The sequence below is a fragment of the Takifugu rubripes genome, chromosome 1 (genome assembly GCF_901000725.2).
Source record: "Takifugu rubripes chromosome 1, fTakRub1.2, whole genome shotgun sequence".
NCBI lineage: Eukaryota > Metazoa > Chordata > Actinopteri > Tetraodontiformes > Tetraodontidae > Takifugu > Takifugu rubripes.
Window position 1 is genome coordinate 29,220,076 of NC_042285.1, and position 11,269 is coordinate 29,231,344.

Genomic DNA, 11,269 nt, shown 5'->3' on the forward strand with positions numbered 1-11,269 from the left:
CCTCCTCCAGAGTTCATCATTTAGGCGCCTCGTGCTCTTAAAGCCTCAGTATCGTTCACGCGTGCGGCCTGGTCGGGCGGTCCGTCTCCCGGTGGGTGAACGAGGCCGCCCGAGCTCTCCAGCTTCATGAAGGGCTCGATGGACTCCTGAAGGGAAGTGGTTCACCTGTACAGACCTCAGCCCCTTCCTGGTCCTGAGGAAACACTCAACCTTGGCCAGAGGATAAACATGATGTACCTCCACCTTTATGTCATCATAATCAGGCGTGTCTGCGGGTGAGTTTCCCCAACTCGGAGGCTCCCGGCACCGCCGCCATGACGGGCGTGGCGACCGTGGCGACCGTGGCCACCGTGGCCACCGTGGCCACCGTGGCGACCGTGGCCACCGTGGCCACCGTGGCCACCGTGGCCACCGTGGCCACCGTGGCCACCGTGGCCACCGTGGCCACCAAACAATTCCACCAAAGACAGTGAATAAACGATTGGAATTACAGAAGAGTGCTCCCCAATGTGATTAAACACCAGCCACTCTGATAGTAAAGGTTAGAATATATATATAATATAGAATATATATTGGAAAAACACTTATATTTATCACTCGCTCCCGGAGCCGACACACTCAGAGAGAGAGATTGCCTTTGATCCGTTCTGATCAGGGGGTGGGGTCATGCTGATCCATCCTGCTTGACTGAGCTGTCAATCACTGATGCTCCGCCCCTTGAATGAGTTTCTAGATAAAGATGACTCACTATTGGGGATTGATTATTTATCTATTAGTGATTTATGATCCATAGGTGTTTCTGGACATTGATCCATACGTTACTGGTTTATAATAACGTGATTTGTTAACCTGGTGATTGATGTCTGTTTCAGTGTCAAACTACGAAAACGCTGCCTCGGCCAGTTCGGAAACCGATGATGAGACAACCATGTGCAGTGACGGGGACGGCGTGGACAGGGATAAAGACGCCGATGGACCGGCAGTGGGCGTTCCCTCTCTGGAGGCCTCGCCCCACATGGGCCACGCCCTGCTGTCCTTGAAGGGAGCTGAAGTCCGAGAAGGACTTCGGAACTCACACCAGCACTGGAGACTCAGGGACAACATCACTATAGAGGCACAGAAGAAGAGCTGTGGTGAGTTCTGGTGACGGTTGGGGCAGCACAGGGGCAGCAGTGGACCTGGGGTGGTTGGTAGCACAATGGGTCACCAAACATGAAGGTTCCAGGTGGCCAAGGCCCAGAGAGGAGGTGCAGTTTAGCTCTGTTTGAGGAGCGAGGAGGAGACGCAGGAGCTGGGGGCAGATTCAGGAGCTGGGGGCAGAGTCAGGAGCTGGGGGCAGATTCAGGAGCTGGGGGCAGATCCAGGAGCTGGGGGCAGAGTCAGGAGCTGGGGGCAGATTCAGGAGCTGGGGGCAGAGTCAGGAGCTGGGGGCAGAGTCAGGAGCTGGAGGCAGATTCAGGAGCTAGGGGCAGATTCAGGAGCTGGGGGCAGATCCAGGAGCTGGGGGCAGAGTCAGGAGCTGGGGGCAGAGTCAGGAGCTGGGGGCAGATCCAGGAGCTGGAGGCAGATTCAGGAGCTGGGGGCAGATTCAGGAGCTGGGGGCAGAGTCAGGAGCTGGGGGCAGATCCAGGAGCTGGAGGCAGATTCAGGAGCTAGGGGCAGATTCAGGAGCTGGGGGCAGAGTCAGGAGCTGTGGGCAGAGTCAGGAGCTGGGGGCAGATTCAGGAGCTGGGGGCAGAGTCAGGAGCTGGGGGCAGATCCAGGAGCTGGGGGCAGAGTCAGGAGCTGTGGGCAGATTCAGGAGCTGGGGGCAGAGTCAGGAGCTGGGGGCAGATCCAGGAGCTGGAGGCAGATTCAGGAGCTAGGGGCAGATTCAGGAGCTGGGGGCAGATCCAGGAGCTGGGGGCAGAGTCAGGAGCTGTGGGCAGAGTAAGGAGCTGGGGGCAGAGTCAGGAGCTGGGGGCAGATTCAGGAGCTGGGGGCAGAGTCAGGAGCTGGAGGCAGATTCAGGAGCTGGGGGCAGAGTCAGGAGCTGGGGGCAGAGTCAGGAGCTGGGGGCAGATCCAGGAGCTGGAGGCAGATTCAGGAGCTGGAGGCAGATTCAGGAGCTGGGGGCAGAGTCAGGAGCTGGGGGCAGATCCAGGAGCTGGAGGCAGATTCAGGAGCTGGGGGCAGATTCAGGAGCTGGGGGCAGAGTCAGGAGCTGGGGGCAGATCCAGGAGCTGGAGGCAGATTCAGGAGCTAGGGGCAGATTCAGGAGCTGGGGGCAGAGTCAGGAGCTGGGGGCAGATCCAGGAGCTGGAGGCAGATTCAGGAGCTGGAGGCAGATTCAGGAGCTTGGGGCAGAGTCAGGAGCTGGGGGCAGATCCAGGAGCTGGAGGCAGATTCAGGAGCTAGGGGCAGATTCAGGAGCTGGGGGCAGAGTCAGGAGCTGGAGGCAGATTCAGGAGCTGGGGGCAGAGTCAGGAGCTGGAGGCAGAGTCAGGAGCTGGAGGCAGATTCAGGAGCTGGGGGCAGAGTCAGGAGCTGGGGGCAGAGTCAGGAGCTGGGGGCAGATTCAGGCTATGACTACCTGTCTTCTTCCCATTGGTCAGGTGACAACAATAAAGAGTCTGGACGGGTCGGTCCAGAGTCCCAACACACAGGTGGAAATGGTTCAGGTGAGTCCAGCATTTGAGTGATGTACGTGTATCTTCACGTTACCACGCTCACCTGTCTGCTTCCTGTTGTCAGTCAAGACCCTCGACTTTATCCACCATCTTGATGACTACTTCCTGAAGCGTAAAGTGGAGGAGGGCGAGGGCCACCCGGTGTCTATCGTAGAGTATCTACAGCGCAGTGACACTGCGATCATTTACCCAGAAGCCCCAGAAGAGCCGAGCCGCCTGGCCACACCTGAGGGGGTCGGGCAGGACGAGAGTGAACATGGTACGACAGAGATTCTACCCATCCAACGTTGGAAATGGGAAAGTTTCCGTTGTAAATGAGGAACAAAAGGATGTTCTTTGCTCTGACTGTTGCATGAAGAACTGCAGAACCACACACCTGATGACTTCGCCCAGCTGCTCACCTGTCCGTACTGCGACCGCGGCTACAAACGTGTGTCGTCGCTGAAAGAACACATCAAGTATCGTCATGAGAAGAACGAGGAGAGCTTCGGCTGCTCGCTCTGCAGCGAGGTCTTCACCAGCCGCACACAGCTGGAGCGGCACACGAGCACCCACAAGGCCAGCGGAGAGCAGGTAGGCACACCTGGACCCTGGCCTCCTGCCGCTCTGGCATCGTTGGCTCCTCCTCTTTGTTTCTCTGCCTTCTCCTTCTGTCATGTTGGTGACCAGACTCATGAGCATTGTGTTTATTTACTGTGACTGTTCCAGGCATCACCTGAACCGAAGGTTTTGCCTGCTCCCGCCTTCATTTTGGTGCTGGAGGGTTAGGGTCGGGGTTAGGGTTAGGGTTAGGGTCGGGGTCGGGGTCGGGGTTAGGGTCGGGGTCGGGGTTAGGGTTAGGGTTAGGGTTAGGGTCGGGGTCAGGGTCGGGGTCAGGGTCGGGGTCGGGGTTAGGGTTAGGGTTAGGGTTAGGGTTAGGGTCGGGGTTAGGGTTAGGGTTAGGGTCGGGGTCGGGGTTAGGGTTAGGGTCGGGGTCGGGGTTAGGGTTAGGGTTAGGGTTAGGGTTAGGGTTAGGGTCGGGGTCGGGGTTAGGGTCAGGGTCAGGGTTAGGGTTAGGGTCAGGGTCGGGGTTAGGGTTAGAGGGTCAGGGTTAGAGTTAGAGTTAGGGTTAGGGTTAGGGTCAGGGTCAGGGTCAGGGTCAGGGTTAGGGTTAGGGTCAGGGTCAGGGTCAGGGTCAGAGTCAGAGTCAGAGTCAGAGTCAGAGTGAGAGTGAGAGTGAGGGTTAGGGTTAGGGTTAGAGGGTCAGGGTTAGGGTTAGAGTTAGAGTTAGGGTCAGAGTTAGAGTTAGAGTTAGAGTTAGAGTTAGGGTTAGGGTCGGGGTCGGGGTCGGGGTCAGGGTTAGGGTTAGGGTTGGGGTCGGGGTCGGGGTCGGGGTCAGGGTTAGAGTTAGGGTTAGGGTCAGAGTCAGAGTCAGAGTGAGAGTGAGAGTGAGAGTAAGAGTAAGAGTTAGGGTTAGGGTTAGGGTTAGGGTTAGGGTTAGGGTTAGGGTTAGGGTTAGGGTTAAGAACCCTAGGTTCCTGATTAATGTCGATCTCTTCCTTATTCAATTAGAAATATAAACAAACAATTTCCGATTGGAATGTTTTACGATCTATGTCTACTGACCAAATTGTTAGTAGGTTAAACATGCAGTGGTTTTACAGCTGGTTAGCAGGTTATGGTCATTGGGCTTCTTCTACAGTGCAACCAAAAGCTGTGTCCAAACCACTGACACGTAGAGCTGTGGGTGGCCACAGGGGGCGCCACACAGAACTCAACCCTGATTGGCTCGACTGACTGGTCGTAAACTGGTTGTAAACTGGTCGTGACCTCGTCCGTGTTCGTATGGACGTCGTCTTAAAACAAACACACCAGTCAGTGCAGTCAGACCAGTCAACACACCAGTCAGACCAGTCAACACACCAGTCAGACCAGTCAGACCAGTCAACACACCAGTCAGACCAGTCAACACACCAGTCAGACCAGTCAACACACCAGTCAGACCAGTCAGACCAGTCAACACACTAGTCAGACCAGTCAACACACCAGTCAGACCAGTCAACACACCAGTCAGACCAGTCAGACCAGTCAACACACCAGTCAGACCAGTCAGACCAGTCAACACACCAGTCAGACCAGTCAACACACCAGTCAGACCAGTCAACACACCAGTCAACACAGTCAGACCAGTCACCACACCAGTCAGACCAGTCAGACCAGTCAACACACTAGTCAGACCAGTCAACACACCAGTCAGACCAGTCAGACCAGTCAACACACCAGTCAGACCAGTCAGACCAGTCAACACACCAGTCAGACCAGTCAACACACCAGTCAGACCAGTCAGACCAGTCAACACACCAGTCAGACCAGTCAACACACCAGTCAGACCAGTCAACACACCAGTCAGACCAGTCAACACACCAGTCAGTGGCTCTTACCGCCTGTTTCCTGTCTCCCCTCTGCAGCTGCCACTGCTGAACGAAGCGGCAGCAAACCGCAAGTTCAAATGCAGTGAGTGTGGAAAAGCTTTCAAGTACAAACATCACCTGAAGGAACATCTCCGCATTCACAGCGGTGAGTGAAGACGTCCCCTCGGAACCAAACATCTCCTCACTGATCGCTCGCTTCCTCCTTCACATCCTGCTTTACGTCCAGTTGATAAAAATGCTCAGTCTTACTTCTGCTGGTGCCACCAACAAGATCTGAGCAGCAACCTTTTAATCCACTTGTGGTTTCTTGTTTCAGGTGAGAAACCATACGAATGTTCCAACTGTAAGAAGAGGTTCTCGCATTCTGGCTCTTATAGTTCACACATCAGCAGCAAGAAATGCATCAGTCTGGTTGCTGTTAATGGACGAGTACGCAATATAAACAGCATCAGGCCTGGCTCCTCACCCAGCTCCATCACATCATCACCTGGAAGCCCTGTTCTTTCCCAATTCTGCCACAAGATGGAAAATGGCCATTCAATTTGTTTTCCAGATCACCAGAATCAGCTTGATATCAAATCTGAACCGCTGAACCTGGGTGAGTACTGCCAAATGATGAGCACCCATGGGTTTGCTGGGCCTGACGGGTACCTGAATGGCCACAGTCCTCTGAGCATCCTCAGTTCCTCTCGTGATCCTCAGCAACACGTGGGCGGCTGTGGGGTAGACCTCACCCAGCTCACCTATGCAGGGAGCAACCTGGGTGAGGTGCAGAAGGTTCTTCAGACTGTCGACAACACTATATGCAGGAAGAAGAGGGATAGAAACCCAAAGGAGATCTCCATGCTCAGAGCCTATATGAAGGAGTTGGGAACCGAGGTTGAGGAACAGCAGCCACCCCAGTCTAGTTTCCACAAGGGGGAACCTGGAAACCACACCAAAAGCATGAATGACTGTATACTGGAAAAAGTCAATGAGGCTAAAAGTCTAATCAACGAGTCCAAGAGAGCGGTGGATGAGTCAAATGAGAAGTCTAATACAGAGCACAGTGGTGAGGAGAAACCCTCGGACCAGCTCACCCAGCTGCTTTGCTTCTCTTGTCAGTTCTGCAAGGAGATGTTCTCTGGGCCCATTCCATTACACCAGCATGAGCGCTACCTGTGCAAAATGAACGAGGAGATCAAGGCGGTCCTGCAGCCGGCCGAGAACAGTCCTGCTCAACACCTGTCCAACAGTGAAGGTGTCACCAGTGCAAAAAGGTCTTTGAAGGACGTGTCACTACTGAGGACATGCTTTGATATAAATGCTGAACCAAACACAGAAGATCTGCAGAAGATTTCTGTGGCTGTAGGACTTCCTGAAGACTTTATCAGTGAGTGGTTTTCCCAGTGGAAGAGGCAGAACTGCCAAGGAGGAGGTCTGAGGATAAAGTTACCCCATCCTGAGAACTGTGGAGCGGACACCAGTACGGGCCAGTCTCCAGTCTCAGTTCCTGCTGCACAATTACAGGGGCATTTCACAAAAAAACGCCCGTTCCAGAACCACAGGCCTTCTGCACGGGCCAAACCCCAAGAGCGGGAGGCCCACATGAGGAGCAGCACTCCTTCGCCCCTCAACCTTTCCTCCACACCCAACGAGTCTTGGAGCTGTCTCACGTCCAGCTGTCAGGCTTCTGAGGATGCCAGGGGAGATTCACCTCTAGACCTCTCCCTGCCCAAACCTCATTTTAATGGTTTCATCCGTGAGAAGGACGGTGACGCTCAACAACGAGAACATCCGCCTGGGCCTTCAGATTTGATCAACATCAAAAGTGAGGTCCTGGCAACAGAAAGTGGAGCGAACTTGGTCAGCCAGCTCGACCGGAGCACAAGCCCCATCTTTGGGATGAATCCCTTTGCTGGCTGTCATCTTTATGCTTCTCTGCCTCATGAAGCATTAGCACCAGCCACCTTCATGTCACCCGCCCGGGCCACCATCACAGGGTTCAGGCCCTATGCTTCTCTTGACCCCATGAGCTTCCTTCCTCACATGGCCTACAGCTACGCAACTGGGGCAACGACATATGCTGAAATGCAGCACGGAGGAATGTACCAAAGGAAAGCAGGTCTCCAGGTAAGAATAAGGGAAGTTCTGTTGGGTTTTACTGGGCCACATGTTCCACCGGCGAAAACCAGAACTCTTCTTACTACTGAATCATTGCACCGGGGTTTTGGTAAGAGGTGTGTTCAGAACTAGGATGCTAACAATGCTAACTAAACCAAAAGTAGTGTTTTCAAAATGAAAACCGGATTCATTTTTATTTACGAGACCAAATGAATCACGAGCAAATAAGTGCGTCAAATATGAGCAGGAAGAGAAGCTGGGTGGTTTTTGGTTCCACGCTCATGCCATGATCAACATCACTGGCCCCATCCTGCGGGAATCCCACAGGAATCCCGGGAGCACAGTCAACATCTCAGTTGACAGGAAGTTCTCAGGCAGGAAAATGGGATTTTCAAAACAGACTCAGCATCACTGGTTGGAAGCTGGGTCTTCTTCTGTAGTTTCCTGGTTGTCATGGAGACGCAGGAGGTATTTCTCCAGGAGGGAAGCCAAGAGGTGGTGATAAACTGAGTATATGGTTTCAAACTGGCAACCTTCTGGTTATCTTGTGTTGTTCAGGTCTACTTAAAGCCTGTAGACACGCTACACTCTGACTGTCTTAATAGGTTGATCGAAAACATGAAACACCTGACTGCTGTCTGCACTCTGATTGGCCGTTTCCATGGTTGTGGATGGTTCTTTGTGTCTCCTGGATGTGGAGGCTTACCCGGGTTGGGGGCTTTAAGCCCTGTCCAGACGTGGGATGACTGAGGCGGTGGGGGGTGGGATCAGAAGGTATGGACAGGTGTTGTGAACCAGTCTGGCAGTATGGTGGGCCTCAGTGGGCCTCAGTCAGTGGAGCTCAGTGGGGCTCAGTGGACCTCAGTCAGTGGAGCTCAGTGGGGCTCAGTGGACCTCAGTCAGTGGAGCTCAGTGGGGCTCAGTGGACCTCAGTCAGTGGAGCTCAGTGGGGCTCAGTGGGCCTCAGTGGACCTCAGTCAGTGGGGCTCAGTGGGCCTCAGTGGGCCTCAGTCAGTGGGGCTCAGTGGGCCTCAGTGGACCTCAGTCAGTGGAGCTCAGTGGGGCTCAGTGGGGCTCAGTGGACCTCAGTCAGTGGGGCTCAGTGGGCCTCAGTGGACCTCAGTCAGTGGGGCTCAGTGGGCCTCAGTGGACCTCAGTGGACCTCAGTGGACCTCAGTGGACCTCAGTCAGTGGAGCTCAGTGGGGCTCAGTGGGCCTCAGTGGACCTCAGTCAGTGGGGCTCAGTGGGCCTCAGTGGACCTCAGTCAGTGGAGCTCAGTGGACCTCGGTGGGCCTCGGTGGACCTCGGTGGGCCTCGGTGGGCCTCGGTGGGCCTCGGTGGACCTCGGTGGACCTCGGTGTGCAGGTGCATCCTGAATGCGTGTCTGTTGTGCTGCAGGGGGAGCTGTTGGATGGGAAGCCGGACTATCTGTCGGGCCTGGACGACCTGACAGATAGCGATTCGCTGCTCTGTAGGAAGAAGATGAAGAAGACTGAAAGTGGTACGTACGCCTGTGACTTGTGCGACAAAACATTCCAGAAGACCAGTTCCCTCCTAAGACACAAATATGAGCATACAGGTATATGTAACATTCGGACACTTCTTTGTCACCCCTCCATCGTTCTGACTCTTCTTGCTTCTCCCTCCATCTGTGTGGTCCTGTAAACACATGGCACAGCCCCCCCTTTCTCTTTACATGCTCTTCCTATTTAGCAAGGAGGCGTGCATGTGCATGTGTGTGTGGGCGGGTGGGTGTGCACGTGTGTGTTAGCTGGGATGCTGCTACTTGTATAATGAAGATTCCAAACATCACTGAAGCTTTTTAAAGTGAAGGCGGTCCAGTTGGTGAGGCAACAGACCAGTCCAGACAGGCGCTGTCCTCCTGGACACGCTGACCTCTGCTCCATGTCTTCCTGCTGGAGGGAAACCTGGATCCTGGATCATGGAGTCCAGCTTGTCCTTGGACCGTACTTGGGAGGGGGTTTAGTTGGGATGGATGTGCTGGTGTTGGGGAGGGGACGGGACCACATGGGCTCCTGTTAGACCATGCTGGACTGCTTCAGTCAGACTAGCAGCAGGCTCACAACCTGCACAGATTGTGTGTATTCTTCAGACACACGAGAGTGTGAGTGTGTGTTGTAGTGCTGTGTGTCACTGACGAGCCCCCCTCCTCTGCCTGCAGGGAAACGTCCTCACCAATGTGAGATCTGTAAGAAGGCCTTCAAACACAAGCATCACCTGATCGAACACTCGCGGCTGCACTCGGGGGAGAAGCCGTACCAGTGCGACAAGTGCGGCAAACGCTTCTCCCACTCGGGCTCCTACTCCCAGCACATGAACCACCGCTACTCCTACTGCAAGAGGGAGGCAGAGGAGCGCGAGGAGGCCCAGAGGGAGGGCAGCCGGAGGGGCGGGGGCCTGCAGCCCGCTGGCCCGCTGATGAGAAGGACCTACCTGCAGGAACTGGACCCGCTTGGGTACTCAGACCCAGACGAGCAGCAGGGGGACGTCGGGGGGCGTTGTACAGTCCTGAGTGTGAGCAGCGTGGAAAGGAAGATGGAAGGGGACAGAAAGACAGAAGAGGAGGTTGAAGACGTGCATGGAGAAGTCAGCGAGAAGGAGAAAAAGCAGGAGCAAGAAGGTACAGGGAGCAGCAGGAAGGACTTAACCACCCCATCAGAGGTCCCACAATGATGCAACACAGTTCAAGAAGGGAGGAGCTGGACAGGGAGACCATTAGGACTGACCTTTGACCTCGGAAGGTCTTGGGAGGATGGTCTGCACAAAAGCAATTAATGAAAGAACCGGGTTTGTTTGATGTCAACTTCTGTTCATTTAATCAGGTTATTTATGATTGTTTACATTATTACATAAAAATCATGAGCTTCCATTTTGTAGAAACTTTAATGCACTAAAATATTACAAAAGCTTTAATTGTTTGCTAACTTTTTTCTACCTGTTAACATGTGTTAAGTGTCGTTCTTCATTGAGTCCCTTTGCTGCGCAGTTTTTAGAAGCTAAAGCTTTTCTGTTCTCGAGCTAACACGCCAAACAGCCTCTGCCCATTTTCATCCATCTCTTGCGAAAGTCTTTGAACGCAGGCTCGCTGTTATTGGCAAGAAACATATGCTACAACACAGCTCTTGAATGCTACAACATAGCTCTTGAATGCTACAACATAGCTCTTGAATGCTACAACATAGCTTTGGGTTGCTGAGAAAGTTATCACTCATTATTTTACACTTAGTTACCTTTTTTGCATTTGAGCATTTTTACTATTACGGGCTTACAAGAAAGAGTCCGAACTTTATTTTGCTAACATTCCCCGTTCAATTCACTCTTCTTCAACTTAACAATTCAGAAATCAACTCACCCACAAAAATGAGTTGGGCAGGAGCATTTGTGAATGATTAGCATAGCAGTGTTATGAAGAGGAACAGTAGAAGAAAGCTAACTCTTTCCTGTACAGCATTTTGAAGGCCTGAATCCTGCGTGCTTGGTGTCTGTTGCCTCCCATGTCTTCATGTGTTTGAGAACCACCATCAGAAATTTGCACTTACCTCCTGAGTGACTACAACAACCTTAAAACGAGAACATGAAAAGAGAGATCACACGTCATACACTCACTATAACTCATCTTTTTACAGCTAATTATTTTTTAAAATCTCATCGTTCTCCAACAAAACAAACGGAGATAATTCCTTTCTTGTGATTTTTCAAAATCAAACCCTGAGGTGAGTCTTACAGTCACATTTAAATCCCATAAGTGTGTTTTTTTCCACAGAAAAAAGCCTTATTGAAGCCCCGCCCACCTGTTCTTAAGTGCCATTTCCTGCCATTTCCTGTCACTTCCTGTCATTTTTTGCCATTAGCGCTAGTTTCAATGTTTGTGCAATTTTCTACTTCTCACCATTTTTTTTGTCAGTATTACTTTTTTGTTTTAGTTTTTCTTTTTTGTATTCACCCACTTTATTTATGTGACTCATTTTATATTTATTTCATACTGTAGTGTACAGCAATGTCTCACAAATAGATCTATTTTAGTAAAATGGTTGTTGTTATTGGAGGTTAACTGTGATTGGTGC

General features: G+C 52.6%; 1 protein-coding gene across 3 annotated transcripts in view; it reads left to right on the top strand.

Moving 5' to 3' along the window:
- Positions 1-10,962, top strand: part of zeb2a (zinc finger E-box binding homeobox 2a) — a 25,840-nt gene extending 14,878 nt beyond the window's left edge. The window contains exons 2-9 of one of the 3 annotated variants that reach the window (XM_029841643.1): positions 873-1,133; positions 2,595-2,660; positions 2,734-2,928; positions 3,028-3,242; positions 5,117-5,225; positions 5,397-7,192; positions 8,583-8,763; positions 9,367-10,962. In XM_029841643.1, coding sequence (XP_029697503.1) covers positions 873-1,133; positions 2,595-2,660; positions 2,734-2,928; positions 3,028-3,242; positions 5,117-5,225; positions 5,397-7,192; positions 8,583-8,763; positions 9,367-9,878 — 3,335 coding nt within the window. In that variant the 3' untranslated portion in view covers positions 9,879-10,962. The remainder of the gene's footprint in view (positions 1-872; positions 1,134-2,594; positions 2,661-2,733; positions 2,929-3,027; positions 3,243-5,116; positions 5,226-5,396; positions 7,193-8,582; positions 8,764-9,366) is intronic. The other 2 variants (XM_029841645.1, XM_029841650.1) reach the window with 2 other exon arrangements.
- Positions 10,963-11,269: the final 307 nt, after the last annotated feature.